The sequence below is a fragment of the Paramormyrops kingsleyae genome, chromosome 5 (assembly GCF_048594095.1).
Source record: "Paramormyrops kingsleyae isolate MSU_618 chromosome 5, PKINGS_0.4, whole genome shotgun sequence".
In the NCBI taxonomy this organism is placed as follows: domain Eukaryota; kingdom Metazoa; phylum Chordata; class Actinopteri; order Osteoglossiformes; family Mormyridae; genus Paramormyrops; species Paramormyrops kingsleyae.
The window spans coordinates 16,508,968-16,532,628 of NC_132801.1; the positions used below are offsets into that span (position 1 = coordinate 16,508,968).

Consider the following 23,661-nt stretch of genomic DNA (forward strand, 5'->3'; position numbering starts at 1 on the left):
TGTCACTGGAGTGCTGGGGTATTATAGTGGTCTGGTATTATACTGTAGTGTCACTGGAGTGCTGGGGTACTACAGTGCTGTGGTACTGGCACTGTAGCACTCTAGTAGGGCAGCACTGTCCTCTCAGTGTATTTGCAGAAATACGCATGTAGATAAATAGCTGTGATTCCTCGTCATCTGCACATGTATATTTCAGCTCCATATCTGAATGGTCATACATTTCGTACATCCTGCTCTGAGTCACACAGAACGCTGATGTAAGTCACTTTGACTCAGGAAAGGGACAGAAAGCGCTGACATGTTGGTAGGCATTCCCCACATAACCAACATTCCTTGCTGAGGAGATTTTTAAAAACAAAACATATTTCCTGTTCAATATAAGGAGCCGTTTGGATACTGTACCGTAATTAACAGCAATTCCACCCATTTATATAGTTAAACTCACAATATTCCTTTATTAAAGCAACATATTATCAAGGTTATATATTGTAAACATCCATTCTGTATTTTAAAAATGTGTATGGGCCATATTATATATAAAAATGTTTTGGTTTACCTTAATAAATGACTCATCCTTTATTGTATTGCCATAATTAGGCTGTTTTATTAATTCAGTTAAAAGCAGTTATTTCAGTCTTTGATTAGCATGCTCCTCCTCTAGAGCACAAACAAAACGTATTTGCTGCTATTCAAAATTAATATTTTTGCCTGACTATTAATGGTTCTGAAATAAAATCTATTGAGTAGTGTAAAGTTCCCCACTGCTTTAGAAGCTTCCAGAAAGTTTCACTATGCTTTCGTAAAATTTGACAACATGGAGAAACACGAAAGGGGGCTGTACCACTGAGTGCCGGCCGTGGGGGTGACAGGCTGCACGGGAACATACTGGTCCAGTGTCATACTGCCAACCACTGGCAAGAGTGAATAAAAACCTAAACCTGTTTTCATTTCAGGGGCTGTCAGTTTGGCAGTGACAACAAAGATAGCACATTGTAGTGCTGATACTGATTATGAACGCACGGAAATGTACGCACAAAGAGGCATATTAACATGCAGAGGGAGTCAGCGGTAGCACTGCCCCGGTGATTTCCCTGTATTAGCGGGAGGCTGCACTTTACCTTCCACTCTAACCCTTGATTTGTAACGAGGCGGCTGTCGCAGCGACAGCTACGTTGCGCACGCTTGTATAATTACTGTTGACAGAGTCGTCTTTGTTCCGTCTCACTGTCTCTTCCTCACTCCACCGGCCCCCATCTGTTACAGCATGTCGTCCGCACCACCGTGATATTTCCGTAACAGACTGTTTTACCGGCCGGCAATGAAGCAGAGGCCTATGAGTACAGTTGGGTGGCCCCTCCCCACCTCAGACGGGCGTAAAGCTGGGGGGGGGGGCGGCTCATAAAGAGCTGACTCGACCCCAGGCTGGCAGCCCCCCCGGGAGGCTTGGTGACACACAGGAGCGGCGGAGAAGGTTCGCTAAGGTACCCAGGAGCTGAGGGCAACGCCACAGAGTTGGCACGTGGTGACGGGACTGAGTCAGACTCGGACCCGTTTGACTGCATGCTCGATCAGCCTGTTCCGTGCCGCGCGGTGCTAAGAGCCGCGTAAATCTGCAGCCCCCGCCGCACAGATGAAATGTGGCCCTGCTAGTTAGCCCGATGCTCACTGCAGGGCCTAAATAATGCAGGAGTGTAGCTGCGGCTGTGTGGGGGGGGGGGGGGGTGTTGATCAGGCTAGTAGCGGATGCCTTTGTGGGTGGGCAAACTGCAAAGCCAACAGCCAGCTCCTGGGTCTCTGACCCCTGAAAGGTTAATCACTGCATCTTCACGTTCCAAACTGAAAAACCACGACACCTTCTGGCTGGGTGACCAAAACCCGCGCGACACAACCAGTCCATTCGTAAAAGATATTGCCACTTCATTCTTCTTCTTATATAAAATAACTAAAACATGTTCTGTCCTCTGTTTTTTTAGTAGACTGCAGGTCCTAGGCCATGTCCTTTAGAACACTGTAAACACTGGAATACTTTGCGTACTTTAGAATTCAGTGTGTATTTTAAAAGATTGTGCGCACTCTAGAATGCTTTTATGTTACCCGACTCAGAAATTGTCCCACACACCTTTGTTTAGTGTCCGCATTAATCAGGCACATTAGAAACGCCATCAATCCCAGCAGACCACCTCATGCCTACTGGCAACTGACATAATAATATCTTATTACGTAACTGAACCTCATTTCTCTCAGTCATTAAAGGGCCCTAATTTTACACTGAATGCAGTTCATATTTTTGGCGAAATCCTCAAACCTGTACCAACCTCTATGACTCCTGGAAATAAAACTGACCTGCAGAAACACATAAAAGAAAAAATAAACAAAGCAAGACCGGCATTATTTTAAAACGTTTAACGAAATAAGTTTCTCCTCCTGGTGTTAAGAGGATTGCAGATTTGGTGATTGGGAGTTCATGGCTAGGTAAAGCCTTTTCATGGCTTCTGATAGCTGCTTATTTCTAAGTGCATGGCTCAACATTCACTCCTAAGCATATATATAGTATATTTAAATCTCTCTGTATATATTTTTTATATATTCAGATTATTTACCATGTGATACCTCAAGCAGACTCTCAAAGTAGCACTTTTTTAACTAGTGAAAGGTAACCAATCACACCAAACACAAGTATGGTTCAGAATGAACTCATTTACTGTAAATGTGCACACTAATAAAGCATAAGCCTTAATTTTGAGATGATTTTAAACCAAGTATTACCATAGAGGCCAAGATGCTCAGACCCTTCTAAAATATATATGCCAAACACAATACCTGTCTGTGAAAAAAATAAAACTAGGCTTATACTGTATGGAACACCAAATGCAATCACACCCGCTTTGAATCCCCATCGGGGATCCATATAACCTTTCAGGCTTGAATGACACACGTGATAAGAAACTGAGGTTTTGTTTTGCCTGATCGGGATCTCTACACCTAGCCGACTAACCTTCGTAATCCAATCAGGCTGCTAAATTTTTCCCCTCTGTGCTGAATCTCATTTGCGGTGAACATTCAGGCCAAAGATATGCTTAGCAAATTACGCTAAACAGGCAAGAACTGCTGGTTTAGGAAATATCTCCATGCTGTTATGTCTTATAGGGTCCTGGAGAGAAAGACACTATATAGAGTAAATGCGGGAGATAATCAGCACTGCCTCCATGGCTTGCAGCCTTCAACATTACAGCATCACATTTCCATTCTAAGGCTTTTTCATATTACAACCGTTATTATTCGGTATCTTTGCTTAAGAATCCAATTACACCACGTTATTAATTCCAGTATAATCGCATATAAAGTGGGGAAAAAAACAATTGTACATGGATGCAATGTAAAAGGAGCGCAGAACAAATGTATGTTCCTGACTAATTGGACAATGACTCTGACTAAAACCATTATTAAATAAATGAAAACGGCATTTCCCAGCCAGCAAAAACAACATGTTTTTAATTCCATTAGCTGTGACCCAGCATTAAATGAGATTTGCGGAGGAGTGCGTGACACCTGCGAGTCTCCCTGCTCGCCGCCTGCCTGCGTCTGGCTGGCCCTCTCTGTCAGTGAGCGGCCTCAGGTTCCCCACAGCACGGGGCCCCACCGTACAGGGGCGGGCATGGCCTACAGGGACGCCATTAAGCTTTCTGAAGCCGGGTCTGCGCTGCAGATTTCTCCATCTGAAGGCCGGAGAGAATAAATTTCATCAGATAGAGCCATCAGGATGGCGTGACAAGGAAGGGAAGCGAAGGCGGGCCATTTGCATGGCGGTGACACTGAGATCGATGCGCTTCAAAGGACCTGCACAGCGATGCTTTTTTTCCTCTCTTGTAATAAACAAAGGTCACAAGTCGACCATCAAAGCAAAAGCAGATTTATTGTAAAAGCGACAGTCACCCTCTCTTGTTCTATGAATGTTAAAAGCTGAGGAACACCATTAAAGGAATTATCAGTCAAGGTGTGCCTTTTACAGGACCTCTGGTGTCAGTGCAAATTTTACAGGATCACTGGAGTCAGACAGAGTCACTGTTAGACTTTTACAGGATCACTGGAGTCAGACAGAGCCACTGTGCGACTTTTACAGGATCACTGGTGTTGGGCAGACACTGTGCGACTTTTACAGGATCACTGGAGTTAGGCAGGGTCACTGCGTGACTTTTACAGGATCACTAGAGTCAGACAGAGTATCTGTGCGACTTTTACAGGATCACTGGAGTGAGAGTCACAATACGAGATTTATATGACCTCTGGAGTCTGGGAGAGATGATTATCATTCCCCTCGGAAAACAGCTGAACTGCTAAATGGGCACTTTAACAAAAGGCCACCGTCAAGAAGAATAAATGCTGGACCAAAACTGCACGTCAGTCAGGTCTGGAGTTGAACAGCGTCAGCCCTATTGTCCCTTGTGGCATCAGAGCGTCACTGCAAATGGATACCAGGTTCCCGGCAGCAGAACCACAACAAAACAGCCAGCCTTAACACTGCTGCACTGCAGGTGCCTTACAGGGTAATCAACCCTAAAACTGCATGTCTGGACACAGACAAGGGAAGGACCACCAGTCTGCTCAGGCCTCGACCCAGATTCAGGTTAAGATAATTCTTTCACTGCAGTTTCATTATTGGCCACCTAAACCAGCAGAGGTGACTCAGAAATTATGCAAATATAGTCCAAAAATCATACTAGCAAAGAAAACAATGAACTTTGCTCAAATGAATATCATAGGCTTAATATAATGAGTATAATTAATAATGCTGCCTTAATTCTGTTACATTATTAAAATTTTATGACAAAACAAATACTAGCAGCAATTATACTGGAATATTAAAGGTAAATTAACAAGTCAGGCCAGCGCGGCATGCCCATTATTGCACAGAACAATGCTAGCTGGTTAAAAGTTATAACCCTTCTAAACAGAAAACTGCATAAGGTATCCAACAAATCAACACTAAAACTAAAAATACCAGAATGCATATATCCTCCTGAGACCCAAGGAAAAAAGTGTCCTTCAATTTTAGGTTATTTGTCTTTGGAGGAAATAAGACATCTTACAATTTAGATTTTTTCAAATTTATTTTTAATTTCACAGCATGTCCTCTTTAGTGTACAACAGGAATAAATACGTTTCCTTACATCAGTGAAAAGATAGATGCAAAAACAACATGTGCACTGCAATGGACATAAATGAATGGGTGGGGTCTCAGGAGGATATGTCGAAATGAAGTATTACACACGTCACACCTCATACTGGGCTAAGGTCCTTTTTTAAGAGTCTGTAATCAGATTAATTCAGAGCAGGGGTGAAACATTTCAGGTGTCCCTGTTTTCCAACAAAAAAACATCCCGGCTTTCACCAATGAAATGCCCCAAAACAATAAGCAGCAGAGACTTTGAGGCGAAACATGCTCTGTGTGGAACCAGACAGAGGGAGGTGTGCAGTGAGAGTGGAACAGCACTGCACATGTCATACAGGGTTTGGAAAGGCGTATGGAGTTACTGTTAGAAACCTCTGTGCATGCTGTCTGACTAAAGGACATATGTGTGGTAGGTACATCCTGCCAGCTTGTATTGGGTAAGTGGCTGGCAGAAAGACGGACAGATGGATGGATGGACGGATGGATGGACAGATGGATGGATGGATATGTACGCACTGCTGTACTCTACATATTAATTGTGAGCCAGATGCTGAGGTCCAAAGGATTGTCCTCCAAGACCTCTCTGACAGACTGACTTCTGACCGCATGCAGCTGGGCCCGATCATTTCCTGTATCTCAGAGGGATTTGATCTTAGACACATTGTTACACATTGTTGATCTGAGAACCTCAGTTCTCCACATGTGTAAAGAGGTGCATCCATATGTGCTCTATCTGCACTGCGACTCGCAGATTAAAATAGGACAGGTTTTAATAAGCAGTGAAGACTTGACCCTGAACAATCAATAAGGCACCCGACCTTAGGCTCAGTGCCTTTATGATGCCCATTTCAGGAATTATTAAAGACATTAAACACAATGAGATTAACTAATCCGGAATAAGCTCAAACATTTATCTACTCTGGGGGTACTCATTACCATCGTAAATTGGCCAGGCAGTGGCGCGTCAGCTTTCCTCGTGTTATACACTACACCGGGGCTTCCCAAATATTTCCCCCTGAGGGCCAAATTCCATCAGCAACACAAAGTCAAGGTTCACTGTGGCTGACCTTCCCCCGACTTTAAAATCTGCTGACTGGGTTGGGGGCAGAGGCTCGAAGGGTGATTGATCACGTGACCACAGTTGGTGATCACTGTTCTGCAGGTTGTTTGGGAGCTGATGTATTTGTGTACTGTGAGAACGTACACAAAAAGTCACGATAAAGTATCATACCTGCATGTCCCCAACATAAGAGCTTCATTAGCCAACTGGTTACAAATAGAGTGGAAGCCGCTTATAATGATCATGTCTGTCTGGCTGAAATCGATTACTATAAGCGGATGATCATTAAAACCACATTTTTTCTTATGTCTCTCAGTTTCTTTTACTTATGTTCTCAGGCAGATTGCCATTTAATTAACATTTGTACAATAATTTCATGAATATAAGGTCATAAAATGGACAGCACCTCTATTCACTTAATTTTACTGACTATTTCAAAATACAGTACAGTGGTTTCAAAGCCTTTTCAAATTACAGAACTGTACTAATTAACTGTGTATAATTCAAATACGCTATAATACAGTACAGTACTGTACATAATATTGAATTCAATTTTATTTATACAGCGCATTTTCACAATGTTACATTGTCTCAAAGCGCTTATTGTAGTTTCACTGCTGTTTCTTGTTGGCTCGTTTTTGCGGTTTATCATAAGTTTTGGTGAGTCTATACTTGTAATTGAGAGAAAAAGACTCCCTTTTTCCCGGCATGTTTTCCGTGCACCCCGCATTAGCCTCAGGTAGCTAGCCAGAAACAGATGGCTTACCACAAGCCACAATAGGGCTATCAAAGTAAAGTTAAAGAAATATATAGAATTACCATAGTTTTTTTCCATATGTTGTCATGTTGTCATAAAAAAACACCAAAATGAATATTGCAAGCATATTCGTTGATTACAATAAGCAAACTATCTGAACAGTATTTGTACTGGAATTACTCTGTCCCAAGCTTTTTGATCCATACAAGTGATTGATCACTATAAGCAGTTTCCACTGTATTGTCCAATTAATGTTTAAAGATGATCCTGAAGGCTACAGAGGGGAAGCAGGTGCCCCTCCCACAGGGACACTCAAGCCGCGGCAATCCAGCTTAGATCAACATCTCTGAATGATGGGCACACACAGAGCGAGGGGGCGTGGACGACCCTGCATGAAAGTGGCCCAAAAAAAGGACATGCAGCGCCCCCTGATGGACACCTGCGACGGCGGGGGACACCAGCTCATGTGGAGCTGACAGCTCTGCACAGGGAGATAGCATCACAGCTAGTAGCTGTGAGACACCCAAACATCTGGGCGTCCCTCTCAAAGCAGCATGACTTCCCAGAAAGAAGGCCCCTTTTTACAGGCTGGTGTGCAAGGGAAATGGTACTATTAAGTGCGGGACAAGCGGCGGAGCCAAACGAGCAGGGGCCTTAGGGGCCCCGCTGGTGAGGAGAGGTAACACACCTTTTGCCACGCGGCTCTGAACCGACGGCCTTTACTTGTTTGAACAAGATATTAAATATTTACTGGAACAGGAGCCCCGGCTGGTTATTGGATTACGCCCGTCTCTCCCGTGGCCCTCCCCTGGGGCCCAGTGGTGGCGCTTGTCAACGCGGCAGAGATTTACAGGATTCGAGATGGAGAGAGAGATGGCGTGGGATTAGGGGACTGTCACAGCACTGGGGCGGTGCTGCCGGCCGTTATCCCGTATGTGCTGAGAGAGTGAGAGGCCGAGCACTGTGCCTTAAAGACGTCTCAGCGGGAACTTTTTATTACCGGCAGCCGCTCGCCGCACCCTCTGCTAGTGGAGGGGATGGATCTGAGCAGCATGGGGCCCACGGACTGGTAACGGATACGCTAAGCGCTTGTCTCGGTGATACCAGTGCCGTCGCCGGGTCTTACTGGGGATTAAATTCTTCATAAATCAGTCCCACTTGCACGCACATGGGCTATCAGAGGGATACATGCGTGCAGAAGCACTCCAGACAGGAGCACTAGGGGCCGCAGGTACCAGGGGAGGGGCTGTAGAGGGGGCATTCTGCAAGCGAGTCACCTGACCTACAGGAGAAAGGAGAGGAAGGAAGAAGAAAGAAAGGCTCCCATGTGAAGGCTCACGGAATCCTCCCGAAATTTATGGGGGGGGGGGGGGCTGGCTGGGCCGTTCGTCGCGTGCCGGGTGACGGGGTCACGCTGTCGAAACGGCCCTATTTCTCTCGCTCCCTTTGACACTGTCTCTCGATTTGGCTCATAAATCCCTTCAAATCGGTCAATAACCTATAACGTTAATGTCACTATCCCGCCATTAATTTTATGGGCCGCGTGTCCCCTCTGTATTTTAATGACCCGTGACTCATAGACGAGCAGATGTAGCAGGCACCGCGCTAAAACCGACTCGACTCCTCCTCCTTTTCCCAGGCACTGTGCTAAAACCGATAACTCCGCCTCCTCTTCCTCTTCCCAGGCACCGCGCTAAAACCGACTCGACTCCTCCTCCTCTTCCCAGGCACCGCGCTAAAACCGACTCGACTCCTCCTCCTCTTCCCAGGCACTGTGCTAAAACCGATAACTCCGCCTCCTCTTCCTCTTCCCAGGTACCACGCTAAAACAGACTAGACTCCTCCTCCTCTTCCTCTTCCCAGGCACTGCGCTAAAACCAACTCGACTCTTCCTCCTCTTCCTCTTCTCAGGCACTGCGCTAAATCCGACTCAACTCCTCCTCTTCCCAGGCACTGCGCTAAATCCAACGACTCCCCCTCCTCTTCCTCTTCCCAGGCACTGCGCTAAATCCGAGGACTCTTCATCTTCTTCCTCGGCACTGAGTTAAAACCGACTCAACACCTCATCCTTTTCCTCTTCGCATTCACTGTGCTAAAACCTACTCAGCTCCTCCTCCTCCTCCTCTTCGCAACCCCTCCCCACCCCACCATGATGACGCCGGGGCCAAGAGCGCTGACCAGGAGGTGCTGAGGGGCCCCACACCCTTGAGAAGCCAGTCAGGCGACCGGCATCAAACAGTGTGTAGCACTGGCTTCTCCATCTTCCCCGCGTGGAGGAGCACGGCCCAGACTTACGGCCGGTGGCGTGTCCTCCCTCCCCATCGCATACATGTTGTCGCCTCACCCCAGGAGGGCAGGGGCCTCATTGCGCGCTCCGGCTGCCATTAGGGGGGCCGCGGCCAGTAAACGCCAGGCCAGATAATGCCCCCGAGTCACACCTAGCGGGAGAAAACAGTGAGAGATAATGGAAGGGCCCAGTAATGAGCTGCCCCCGGAGGCTGCGTGTAAACAGTGCTAATGATAGCAGGTGCGATAAGAGCCCTCCTCTGCATTGCCATCAGAACACAGCCAGCGGGGGCGCTCACAGGCAGAATCTCCCACGCGACCCGGTATTTAATCTCCTTTTCGGAGTCACCGGGGAGATGAACCAGCACTACGGCCTGGAATCCCGCAGGGACAGACAGCCCCTCTGGAATTCCGCCTGCGTCCGCCTCACATGGCAGCCTGGACACCCACAGGCCCGCAGTGGCAGTCTGACGGAAAAGTGACCTGCGTACACAAGCCTGGAAAACAAGGCTCCGGGCGCTTCGGTCGCAGGCCAGGCGAGAATGACACATTACTGTTCCCTCGGTCTTTTTCTGTATTTTCAGCCCCCCGGTTATGGTGAAACGGGCCGAGCCGCCTTCTCCCCACCTATGGGACGCCTGCAGGACTGTCCTTAGCTACCGATGTGCCGACTGGAGAGAGGAATTAGCATAACGGCACAGTATCCTTAACCGCTCCGGCCGTCCCTTCCCTTCCCATGAAATAAAAGTCAGCCAGTAGCAACGGCGATGCAGCCGCCAAGGCACGTGGTACACAAGGCACACGGCAAACTTAACCTAATGAAGCTGGCAGAGTGACCGTCCCGCTGACGAGTGCAGAGTCACACGGCTGACGCTAATGTAGCAAAGCAGGCATTTTTCCAGTAATCACATTTATACGCCCCACATTGATTGGCTTTTTTTAAACCTTTGTTACAGGAGTAATCTGCAAATTAAAAAAGATTAACTAATACTTGTGATTTGACTGCGAGTTTACCTTTGAGAGCTGCTTTGAAATAGACCAAAAGAACATGTCTATAAATTGTCCAAACATCTGTTTTCAATTAGCTCTCGTCCAGTACAGGGTTGCGGACCAGCCTGTGTGCCATCTCAGGAAGTGTGGGGCATGGGATGGCATGGATGAGGTGCCAGCGCTTTGCAGGTAAAGTCTATGAATTGTAACTTTCAGCAAGAGGAAAATTCATTTCAATGTTTAGAGAATAAGATGAACTAATAGCATGAAATGATACTGCCTAACCTTCAGAATGTCTTTAATGGTCTCTTTGTACTGAAAGTGTTTGGCAGAGTTTCTCCTGCTTTTGTGGTCCAGAGTCAGGAAGAGCTGATGTACAGCGATCTACGCGCAACGGAAACTTACGGCCCCAGCGTTCGCTCGGGTTACTCATGGTACGACTGTATTTCCAAGTGAGGAAAACACCAAACATTGCAAAGCTTTTTCAAACAAGTCTACAATTTGAGCAGTTAAAAGTTTACATCCATATAAAGAGCTATTTGAAGTGTTTTAAGTATAGAGCAAAAAAAAAAAAAAAAGAACGTCTAATTAAAAAATATGGTCATGATTGTGTTATGCATCCCTGGGGCTCAGACTGAAATCTGAACAGAGAGAATAAGCAGCTTTATTGTTGTGAGCAGCACCTGCAGTGAATGTCAGCCTGAGCCGAGATCAGCAGCAGGCACTTTGTTATAACACGCCGAGCGATTTACCTCCGAGACGACACACCCTCCTGTTTACCAGCCATAGGAATGCGTCAGTATGGAGACGCATGATTCCCATACTGTACATCAGCGGTGAGGCCATGTGATACCCCTGTGAGGGTCAAGCTGAATGGAGGGGAGGACTAGTTAGTATATGAATGAATCACATGGGGCGCCTCATTTTGGGGTATCCGGCATGAAGCCCAACGGCCCCTGCAATATCGCACCCCCCCCCTCCGCTGACAGTGAAGACCTTCCTCAGAGAGCTTCTCAGGCTGAGAGGCACCATTGCAGCATGGGCGGGACCTCCCCAGAATAATCCTAACCACCCCCACCCCTGCAGGACAGCCAACGGAACACTTGGTGCAATGTGACCACCAAAACGTTCGATAACCATGCAGGCCGACTGGACATCGCAGCTGTTTGCTTCACCTGTCTTTCTAACTGTCTACTATATGACGAATCTCTGTTTTGGACGCTTAAACCCAACTGTTGAGGTTTTGATTAAACACCCAGCATGTTACGCTGAGTCACAGATCCTGTGTTTAGTAGGAACTTTTGAGACTGGACACAATGACAGAGGCAGAAAAACAGAGGCGTGGTCTCATGTGACCCAAGTAGGTGGCATTTTTGTTAGAGGGGAGAGACCCCCTGCATCACAAACAGTACTCAGGCTACTCAGTACTCAGGCTACTCAGTATTCAGGCATCAATAAATTACAGACACGGAGGAGGAGGTGGAGGAGAACACACACCACCGTGCTATCGGCCGCCCCCCTCTGCAGGGAGCTGGAGTGGCCATGATGCAATTCGTTAACACACCATAAGGTAAATTGTGAATAATTAACACTAACGACCCCTTGCATGCATTCGGACAAAGTCTTTTTCATCCTAGGAACAATATTCTGCCACTTAGATGATATCCTGGCATCTTTGGGGATGCCCCACGTTCATACCATTTCAAATGAAAACAAACCTGTAGAAGCCTGGCACGAGCGGGCGGCGGCCCCCCACAGTGCCCCCCATCACGTGCACGCTACAGCAGAGTGCATGTACGCGCGGTCTGGCCCTCGGCGGCGAGCGGATCCTTGCTGGCGGACAAGGTGCTCGGGCTGATGAGAGGAGCCGATGAAGGAGAATGATTAATGTATGGGCCGTGCTATCAAAGAGGCCTGCTAGCTCGGAGATGAGAGATTGCTTTCGGAGGATCATTAAATTCCGCTCGCCACGCATGCCAGGGACCCCTTTTCATCTGCGCCTCCACGCCCACGCCGTTCCCCCGCACCCGGCCGAACCAGCATGCGGCGCGTTAAAAAAAGGCACTGTTTCAGATCCAGCAGCGGATCAGATTCGGCCATGTTTGGTGGAGAAAACACACTCACTTCCCTCCTTTATTAATCATCTGTTCAGCCTTGCAGTGAGAGGTTTTCGGTGTGAAGTTTTCAGTGTAGATTTTGAGTGTGAATTTGTCAGCGCGAGTTTATCGGTGTAAAGTTTCCAGTGTAAAGTCTCTAATTCTTCCTGAAGCTCATTAACAATTGTGACTTCCTGCATTGTGTAAGTGATCCCAGATAACCTGAGGCCGTTTCACTCACACAACAGCTCAGTTTGCCTGATTCAATCCTCTTGTTTACTTGGAAAGAGTCCCTCCCCCCACATCCCCCCCACCACCTCTGACTTCCGTATTTACGAGAGTACTTCCTTGCGATGGATTTCAGTTGCCAGGGGACAGAGTTACCCCAACAGAGGCTGCAAATGACTAAACACGATGGTGCTTGCTTGAATACTGTTAGATTTGCAGAGGTGACTTAAAAAGGGAGGCGGTGGGAAGGAACATCAGGGCCTGGCCTTGAACTGGTACGCGGGCAACGCCAATGAGTCTGCCATGACGGATGGGAGATGCATGCTATGGAAGGATAAATCAGCGAACTCGCGGGGGGGCTGCTACCCCTCATGGCTCGACAGGGGGCACGCCAGCATCAGCCGCTCAGCCACTAGGGTCTCACAGATGCCGACAAAGTTTCCCATACTGCGTCGATGACGTAGATGCCTTGCAGTGAGCCAAATCGGTGTGAGACAAGGCAGGGACCACGTTTGGGAGCTTCCATGCTGACGGAGGGCTTTGGGTTAGGTTAGGCTCAGTGACGCTTCTGGAACCACGCTCCGAAACGGGAGAAACGCGATTAAAGCTGAAGTTCTATCCCCCGGAGAGCTCAGGGAATGGCAGGCCTTTGTAGCGTGCATCAGCCCACCCGCCTGCCCCCTTCGTCTGGCCACCGAACGGCACGCGCATGGTCTGCCGGCCAGCTGTAATGAGCTTGACGAGTTGTTGGGGAAGCAACACTATGTGAGGAAGAGGACACAGAGACAGTCCACGCGAGGAAGAGCGCGCTGTGACCAGAGGCTAACAGCACCCACCACCGGGGGACCAAACACACCCCCCCCCACCCCCAGCCTAAGCCCTGAAGCAAACGGGTGGCCCGGCGGCCGCGGTACTCACCCAAAAATACATCATCATGTCGGACGCGGGGCAGGTGAGAGCGTGCGGGCGGGCGGGCGAGAGGCGGGCGGGGGAGTGCGCAGGGAGCGCTCTGGCCGAAGCGGCTGGCAGGAGGAAGGTCGCTTAATCAATCTCTTTGGGGGGGTCCGTCTCGCTCACAGGCAGCCTGGCTCTCAGCCGCACAGCCAAGCCACTTTCCCTGTCTTTGCACTGTTTCTCACTTCTACTTCCCCCTTAATTTTTAAAAACCTCTCCTCTTCTCAGCCACAGGGAAACAGAACGAGAGAGAGAGAGAGAGAGAGAGAGAGACAGCTGGAAGGCGTTCTTACTCCTCTTTTTCTTCTTCTACTTTCCACCCTTTCCTTCCCTTTTTCTCACTACTCACTTGGGTGCCCCCCTCCCTCCCTCCCTCTCTCTCTTTCTCTCTCTCTCTACGTAGCTCTCTCTTTCTCTGTCCCCCCCCCAGCTCGGTCACCGCTGGCTCTTATCGATGGGTCTTAAGCCACACGCTGTAGTACTGTGGAGCACTGAGGACCAGCCAGCACCTGGCAGCCGTCTGCTGTGTTCCTCAGCCGAAAGACGCCGGTGACCCGGGATCAACAAACGGTACGGTACAATTCAAGATCCTGGGGGGAAGGGGCTGGGAGGGGCCACCGCGGCCGATGCTCAGGGAAGCCGGACCTGGGGGAGGAGCCTGCCCATGCCGAGCTTGGGGTTTTTGGGGAGACTAGCAGGTGGCGAACGACGTCCTCTTACATGCCACACGTCTGTTTGTAACTGCGGGGCAGGGGGCCGGTGCATGCCAGGAACGACGGCTGGGGGGGGGACTCGCCGCTCCCAGCCCGTGAAGGGCTGCAACCAATCGGGACCAGGGCTCATCGGAGACACGCGGGGCTCAGGGGTCTGCACGATGGGTGACAGTGGACCACGGGGCATAAAAAGCAAGGGGGGAGTCTGAGCATGCATGTGCATCGCTGTTCATCAGCTGAAGGAGGGAACAACTGGCAAACCACCGGGGGGTGCTGTGCTAGCGGCTGGGGGGGGGGGGGGGGGGGGGTGTCGACATATTTGTAGCATCTCGCCTGCCTCAGCAAATTCCCAACCGTATCGTCAATACCCGGCTCACGGACGATTAACCTCTTAAATCCCGCAGGCATGATGGAGGCTGGTGCAGGGACAACGGCCCCCCCCCCACCGGATTGCACAATCCAGCACGCCAATGTGTCCCATCGCCAGCTTTACTACCACATTCACGGGTCACAGTCTACCCCCCGCATCCACTATCAACGTCTTCATGTGAGCGAGTGTCTGCGTTTTGTGTATATCCACATAGGGTTTTTGTGCTCTCCTTGTTTACATTAACATTTAATATATGTATATATGCAAATATTATAAATATATATGTTACATACATAAAATTGACTAGTCGCGGTAGATTTGCATTAACGGTCACATGAGCGCAATGCAGTTCCTCATTCTCATCAATCTCTGATGGGAAATAAAAATGAAATATGCTTCTCCGGTAAGTTGGATTAAAGCAAACATTTTATCAAAGCCTGAAGTCTATTTCAGGTCCCCGTCATAAATAACTTAAAGGAGAGAGCACCACCGGCAACAGCTAATGCACGGGCGGCTTTCGGGGATTAGAAAAAAGGTAGAACGATAAAAAGAAGCAGTGAAGAGTAGCTTTTTTTAAAAAATTGAGGATTCGAAGGAGTTATAACTTCTGTTAATCCCTGCCCCCCTTTTCTCCAGGACCCCAGTTCCCAAATATGGGAAAGGTGGGGCTTCCCTTGGCCTCCCTCCCTTCTCCTCCCCTCGCTATCCCATCATGCAATGCGTCTTTTATCTCCCATGCCCAGGGCGCTGGTTGTTTAGGGTATCCACCCCTCCGTTAAGGAGCGGGACTGGCCTCATAAGAAGCCAGAGGTGTACATTTCTTATGCCCTGTGACTCGTTTTCATTCCTTTATCTGTTATCCTGTCACCTGCAGTCCAAGGCCCTGCCTCTGATCAGTGCCTTCACAGAGTCAGGAAGGCCGCATCGCTGGGCCCTGCTTCCTGGCCCTATTTCCATGCCCTAAGCAAGCATAGGGGTGAGGGGCAGGACCGTGCCACCCCCAATCCGTCCGTGAAGCCGCAGAGGGACAGCGGGAGCTGACAGGAGGAGAGGTGCTTGACCCAAAACCGAGGATGCGAGCGGCCATAACTTCTAAAGAGCACAAAGTACAAACAGGTAAAAACCAAAAGACGTGCAGCGTCAAATGCAATATGGACATTGTGGGCCGAGCCAATAGATAACAGGATCACAGAATGTGGACACAAGCAGCACCATTCAGTCATTTGAGACGCCACGTACCATTAAAGGCCCAGCTCCAGTAAGTCGGGAGGCTTTTTTGAGGGTTACTGAAGTTCCTGCAGTGTCTGACCACTGGCAGGCCATTAGCAGACCCGGCATCAGAGTGGTGGGCAGGCTCCTCGCCCCTCCGTGCCCGTGCCACGGCTGGCCCCACGTTAGGCGCGTGCTCCTTCGACGGCATTCTTCTGACCAGCAAAATGTTTTTATTTCTCTTATTACGGAAGGGCAGATGGGCCAGGCTGGACGGCGGCTGGGTGAGGGAATCCTTCCAGGGCCACGTGGCGGCCGCCGCTTTGCCCGCTCGTCTTAATTAGGAGCTACTGTTGGCAAGCGGCAGGTGAACACATCTGGGACGCCATACTGGCTGAAAACACAGCGGGTCTTGGAAATAATTCAAGCTCCGCTGTCATTTTTTTTTTTTTTACTTGAAGAAGCAAATGAGTGAAATGGACAAGCTTTTTTTTGGGGGGGGGGAGGGGGGGGGGCTACCTTATAGTGAAAGGAAATACCGTCTGAGTAACACGGCCACCCAAAGCAAAAATACAACTTATTTACATATAATTTAAATTCTCAGTTATCTTTAAAACACAATATTTTAAGGAGTGTTGGCAGGCATAATCACACACACGTGGGCCGGCCCAATCAAAGTTACCTGTTTATGTACATGTTTATTTTGGGCTCCTGTGGTGACAAAGTGCATATGAAAATGACAGGGGGGTGGGTCAGGGCGTGGGGACCGCAGAGACAACCCCCCCATCAGAGTAAAGCCACACAAAGGGGCCACATGAAGCCACTCATCAGTCACCAGGGGTCCAACGCTGATGAAGGCCGGTCGGGATGAATCTGTCTCTTCCTGTGGAGGAGCTTCCCACAATGCCGTAGATGGAGAGGCAGGACTTTCCCAGGAAAATTAAGATGGGAAACCTCCCTCCGACAGACACACACACACACACACACACACACACACACACATACACACATAATCGAAAGGTTTGTCTCATGGGGATTTTATTCCCAGTTTGGCGGTGAATCAAAAGAACAATACGTACTCACTAATCCTGGCTTTGTTTCTCCATTTCAATTCCTAAGCATATTTTTACCAGTTTCTATTCTTGACCCCGATTTCATAAGGAAAGAAGGTCCTCCCTGTGTCTCCAAAGTACCCGGAATTAGAACAAAAAAGCAAAAAAATGTAACACTAAAGTCAGAGCGATCCTTTTTCGCTAATGTAACGCACCGGCGAGACGCACCCTTCGTCTGCACTACACACTCACCGTTAGCATTTCCCATCTCTACACTCCTTCATTTTTACGGTCTTATAATTGCAGTAACCTTTTAGACACTGAGCATGGCACTGTCACAATCACGTTTTTCTCAATTATTTAAGAAGCTGTTAAAATATTTAAGAAATGCGAGGCCAGTGTGAACATCTGCCAAGGCCGGCGTGGATTCCCGCCCCCGCGTCCTCCTCGCCGAAGCAGATGTGCCGCGTTCTGAATCATTTAGCACGTCGTCAATGTGCGCAAGATAATATTTGTCGAGTTTTGCGTGGGGATGACCCCCTCACGATGGTAAATGCCACGCGTGTACCGTCATCTCGGAATGATGATTGGTCCCTCCATTCTTTGTCCCCGCTTACCCGATACAGGGTTGCCGGTGCCAGGAACTATCCCAGAATGCACAGGGCATTAGGCTGCTGTACCATGGAGTGGCCCACCACGAGGCACAACGAATGGTCATCAGAAAATTAACCTGTTTCGGCTCAGGTGAGGAGGTCTCCTTCCAGGCCGATGGTTGGCAGGGCTGAGATAACATGCAGTTGGGGCAGAGAGTAGCCGCCAGACTCCAGGCATGAGACCAGAGCAACAAATCAATCACAAGCACAGAGCCTGATGACACATTTAACTCTGATGCAGTAGCCATCATAAACTGCCCCCCCCCCGCCACACACACACACACACAGGACTTGTTTTCCAGCTGAATTACGGAAGATCCTTTATCCTGTCAGCACCCTGAAGCCTGCCTTACCAAGTGATCCTGCATTGGGCTCTGCAGTCGTCATGTAAGACATTTGGGGACAGACAGACATCATCCATCTTCTGTGTATCCTGGTCAGGTTTAAGGTGGTGGTGGGGGGGCTGGAGCCTATCTCAGGTGGCACAGGTACACTCTGGACAGCAGATACGCCATCACACACAACGGGCAGTTTAGAGATGCCAATTAGCCTGACTGCCAGTTAGTGTGACTTTGAACTGTGGGTGGAAACCGAAGTGCCCAGAGGAATCCCACACGACACGGGGAGGGCATGTAAACCCCACAGAAAGAGAGCGGGGGCAGGGTGTGAATCACAGGCCCTGTGGATCTAAGCAATACTGCTACCCTCTGAGAAACACAGACAAACACCAGTGCCTGTTATATTGTTTGTGTTTTGTAACAAACATCCAGATTCCAAGCCTTAATTTTCAGCAAAACTTTTGTTTGAATTAATACCGCAAACGTTTGGTAACAAGTGGAAAGTGGGAAACCACCCCAGATTTCACACGAGCACCCAGAACCAGAACCAGAACCCATTCAGCGGTCCTAGAAGGCAGCACCATCAGCAACATCCACCCAGAATACAGCAGTAGGCACCAGCCTCGTGGATCGACAGCAGTCACCGACGGTGGGGGTGGAGGGGGGGGCAGGTGACTTACCAGTCTCGTGACGAGGGGCACCCCGAAATGCCAGAAGTGATCGTTCAGAAGGCCACTGTACACCACGTTTCCGAAGAGGGTGATGGTTCCTGATTTGCACAACCCGTTTCCTGGTTTGGTTTCTGAGATGGAGAGAGAGACAAAAGAATAGAGGGCAGCGATTAGTGAGACCCTTATCTCACAGTAACATCAAAGTCTAAATGGCTGTGCTATAACACACACAGACGCACAAAAACCTTTCAAAGTGAAACGTCAGGAGTGTCACACAGAGACAAGTGCACTGTGGCCCCCTGTCAGCTACCTGGAGGTTCATCACAGCCCTGATTTCACCCTCTTTTATGCTAGACGGGTGTGAAGCAAACACCAGCTTTTTAAGAAGAACAAAATCGCATGCAGCCAGCAACAGCAAACACTGCATTCATTACCAAAAAACAAAAGTAAGGAGGCGCGTGTGTGTCACCGTTATTAATGGGGCTGACGGGGGGCCCGACATTACGGTCTCACTTTTTATAGCTACAGCCTGCAGTCTCCCAGGCTTCACTGGGCCAAACCCTGTGGTAGGATGGCCAGGACCGGCGGGACCGGCGGCCGCAGACATGGGGGACAGCGGTGGCGCGATGGCGTTCAGAGACGGGGCGGTGGAGGGGGCAAGAGGGAGAGGGACAGAATACTTGTTTGCAGGGGGAACTCTGTTCAGCATAATGGTTGGATGGTGCAAGAAATGCAGCAAGTGGGAAAAAAACGGCTTGTCAAAGCCCAAGTTGGTGCGGCATCAAGCTCTCACAGAGGCCCTAGGAGCCAGAGGCTGCCTGCATCTGTCTGTGTGCAACAGCATAGCGCCCGGGCATGCCTGCATGAACCCCCCCCCCACGCCCATCTACCCTGGCTCTTATGCCCCCCACCCGTCTGCCCCAGCCTCAATGCCCCCCACACACCCATCTATCCCGGCCCCAATTCCCCTCAATGCCCATCTACCCCAGCCCCAATGCCTTCCACCCAACTGCATATGCCAATAGCCCCCCTCCCCCCCCCATCCCATATGCCCCCAGTGGATAGCTGCTTGCTTGGCATTTTCTAGTTTGCAATAAGGAGGAGAAACATTGGTGTTAATAATTCAACATCGTGGCCGTGGGGGTCGGGAGGGTCCGGGGGGTGGGCCAATCGCAAGGGTGAGGGGGGTGGCTGGGAGATACTGTCTGTGTCGCGTTGAGACGCACACTTACCCCCAGCCACATGTTATTAAAGGTGCTCAGATTGCCCTTGATTTACTCCTCTTTATCCAAAGGCTGATAGATAGAGGAATTTAAAAACAAGTGCCTGCAGCAGAAGGGAAGGAAATAACAATGTACCTCTTAACCTCTCTCTCTCTCTCTTTCTCTCTCTCCGCCTCTTATCTGCCACTTCAGGCCCCTTTTCCCCGTCACGCCGCTCAGTCTGTTGCCTGTGTGTGTGCACGCTCGCTCCTGCTACAGGACCCTTCCACGGTCCCGACTCCAGAGGGCGAAACGGACTCAGATTGGTGCATACTTTTTTTTAAACGGTCTGTCCTGAGCCACTGTTTTCATACTTGGATCGGGGCCCCTCTGAGGCCACTTCTGCTCTTCCAGGTGCCGTCGTTTGTTAGCACTTCCTCGGCCTGTTTCTGGCAGGGCCCTGACGAAGGCCCCGACTCCCGGGCCGAGGCCTGCTCGGCGGGTCGCTGATGTCGGGACCTCGTTCCAACCCAAGCACAGCGGTGCTACCAGCTCCTCCATATGGCCGGCACCCCTCGCCAGTGCCAGGACATCAATCAGGCCGGGGCGGCTGCACCGTGGGAAGAGGTGGGGCGGGGGCGCCACTCAACGGCGCCATATCTATCACACCTTCTTTAGGATCGTCTCCCAGTCTCTGCTGCAGGGTGAAAAACATTACCTGACCTGACCGCCGAATCATCAGTGAGGCCTGGGTCCCAAGAGTGAAGAAGCCGGCCAGGAGATTGCACTGACTACAGCCCCCAAAAAACAGCTGGAGGGACACAGTGCTGAGCCTCATAGCTCTCTGGGGATACGTGCTGGAGGGTCACAGAGCCTGTCTGTTAGTGGTCTTCCTCATCTCGGTTTCCATTATGACATCTGACTGTGAGCGTGTTACGTACGAATAACCACGTTGTCATGGTCACAGGGAAAAAAAAAAGCAAAGCAGGAGTTTGGTTTGAAAAATTATTTTTATATCGTGCTGCACCTGAAGGTTAATGTCTTTGAGGGCAGCCATTAAGCTGAGCAGACAGAAGCAATGAGGAAGAAAAATACGGAAACGCGGCGGGAACGCGAGGTTCACGTGCAGGGGAAAATGTGCCGGCAATGCAGGGTACAAATGTGCCGAAGGAAAGGTAGTGGGAAAGCGAGGTCCACATGACCCAGGAGAATCGCTGAGGGAATGCTGGGTTTGTATGTGGCAGGGGAAAATGTGGCGGGAATGTGGGATACACATGTGCTGCGGGAAACGCAGTGGGAACGTGGGGTACACATGTGTCGGGGGAAACGCAGTGGGAACGTGTGGTACACATGTGTCGGGGGAAACGCAGTGGGAACGTGTGGTACACATGTGCTGGGAGATACGCATTGGGAACGTGGGGTACACATGTGTCGGGGGAAACGCAGTGGGAACGTGTGGCACACGTGCTGGGAGATACGCATTGGGAACGTGGGGTACACATGTGTCGGGGGAAACGCAGTGGGAACGTGGGGTACACATGTGTCGAAGGAAACGCAGTGGGAACGTGGGGTACACATGTGCTGGGAGATACGCATCTGGAACGTGGGGTACACATGTGCCGGAGATACGCATCGGGAACGTGGGGTACACATGTGCTGGGAGATACGCATCGGGAACGTGGGGTACACAGGTGCCAGGGGAAACACAGTGGGAACATGTGGTACACATGTGCCAGGGGAAACGCAGTGGGAACGTGGGGTACACATGTGCCGGGGGAAACGCAGTGGGAACATGTGGTACACATGTGCCAGGGGAAACGCAGTGGGAACATGTGGTACACATGTGCCGGGGGAAACGCAGTGGGAACGTGGGGTACACATGTGTCGGGGGAAACGCAGTGGGAACGTGTGGTACACATGTGCCTGGGGAAACGCAGTGGGAACGTGGGGTACACATGTGCCTGGGGAAACGCAGTGGGAACGTGGGGTACACATGTGTCGGGGGAAACGCAGTGGGAACGTGTGGTACACATGTGCCTGGGGAAACGCAGTGGGAACGTGGGGTACACGTGTGCAGGGAGATACGTATTGGGAATGTGGGGTCTTCATGTATCGGGGGAAAGGCAGTGTGGCTTGAGTTGCTCTCGGCATACTGGAGTCCTGGCACTCGGGTTTGAAGGAGAAGAGTAGGTGGCATAAGCCTGTGTCGACAGAGAGGCCAGGCAGCGACTGAGCCTATGTCCGCGGCACGGCACAGAGACCGCCACTGGCAGGCGCATCCCCGAGGATAATAAACGTCACCCTGGCACTGGCTCTTTTGTTTCCGCCCGTTTGTTTTTATGGTTCTCCTGCGCCGGCTATCGCCATGGTACTGTCCATGCCGTAATTTATTAATCCAAGGGTAAATCAATGGCTGATGCCCTTATAGATTACTCCGGAATCATAAACAGCCCTGACAGGAAGTGCAGAGTAATACAATTTAATTAAACTCCATATCCTCCCCAGCACACCAAGTGGGGAAATATAACCTGATTAAAGTAGCAGTCAAATAAAACTGCCTTTAATTGGCACACGCCGAGAAAGCTGTTTGCATGTTTATTTAACATTGTGCTGTATTAATAAAAAATTAAAGGCCTAATTGGGTAAACCCGCGCAGGCAGAGTGTGTGCATGCGGCCCTGGCTCCGCTTCCCACTGCTTAATGGGCCGTGACTGAAAAATAATCCCGGGCTAGTTTAATATTTCTGCAGCCGCGCGCGATGAAAGCGGCGCTTCCATTGGCCAGGAAGCGCACATTAAAAAGCTATTGTGGCTACCTGGGCCTGCTGGAAGATCCCCAGCTGGGCTGGCTGCTGCCAACGGGCACATGTCTACAGCACTGCCCTGGAGGGGACGCCATGCTGGGGGGGGGCATCATATTTCATAAACCAATCCTCACAACTGCCTTGTTTTGGCTCATCCCACTAGAGACAGCTGGATGGTTTTTGCCTAGTCCCCCCCTCGCTGAAATCCCTGTCAGTTTAGCATCCTGGGCATTTGAGTGAGCCAGCCTCTACCAAAAATACTAAAAAAACATGGGGGCCCCATCTGGCAGGTGTAAGGACAGACGCTGCTGGACGTCCCTCCCCTCCGATCGAGGGGCGATTTAGGACCCGGACAGGGATGGGTGTCAAGGCCTGATTTGCTACCAGATTTCCCTCCAGTGTGCCTCTGTACAAGCCCCGAACTCCACTAGCTCCTCACTACCATCCCACATTAATCTCGCGCTCAGGCCCACACACTACATTAATCTCAGCACTCAGGACCAGTCCAGTGGAGCAGCGACAGCTCTCTCGATTCAGCAGGGCAGCGTGCCACACAGGTCTCATCACCACAATTCTGTGCTCTGGCCACTCAACCCCCATCAGTTGTTTCGCCAGATTCTGCACCACAGTTCCTCCTGGCTTGGGGAGGGAATGGGGGAGACCCAGATCCCTGTACTCTACCTGCCTGCCTCACCAATGGTATAATAGCGTAGAGAGGAAGCATCTCTGACTTATCGATTGGAGGATTTAATTATTCACTGCAAAGCTGAACGGCAGTGGAATCATACAGACCTGGGGTTTATTAATGCCGTACACAGGGTTACACAATATGGCCTGTTCTCCCATCTATCCATGGCGTGCTTTATTTATAACGTTATACGATTAAAAGTTGGAGTACGCGGGAAAAAATGCTAGGACAATAGAATGCAGAACAATCCCTGACTGAGCAGGATTACTAATTATGATGTGAATCGGGGGCTGACTAATTACTGCACCCAATAGAGTAATTAAAGTCAGATTAGTTACTTGCGTGTGTGTGTATGTGAGTGTGTACTGTACATGTAGCTGTGTGCCGTTTACATATGCAGTGTTTAGCTTCCGCACACCCG

General features: G+C 49.9%; 1 protein-coding gene across 7 annotated transcripts in view; it reads right to left on the reverse strand.

Moving 5' to 3' along the window:
* The window catches only part of rbfox3a (RNA binding fox-1 homolog 3a), a 423,712-nt gene that overhangs the window by 113,974 nt on the left and 286,077 nt on the right, over positions 1–23,661 (reverse strand). For 6 of the 7 annotated variants that reach the window (XM_072712252.1, XM_023822692.2, XM_023822691.2 and 3 more), the window contains one exon: positions 18,557–18,678. In XM_072712252.1, coding sequence (XP_072568353.1) covers positions 18,557–18,678 — 122 coding nt within the window. Of the gene's footprint in view, positions 1–13,505; positions 13,741–18,556; positions 18,679–23,661 lie in introns of those variants that run through there. The other variant, XM_072712256.1, reaches the window with a different exon arrangement.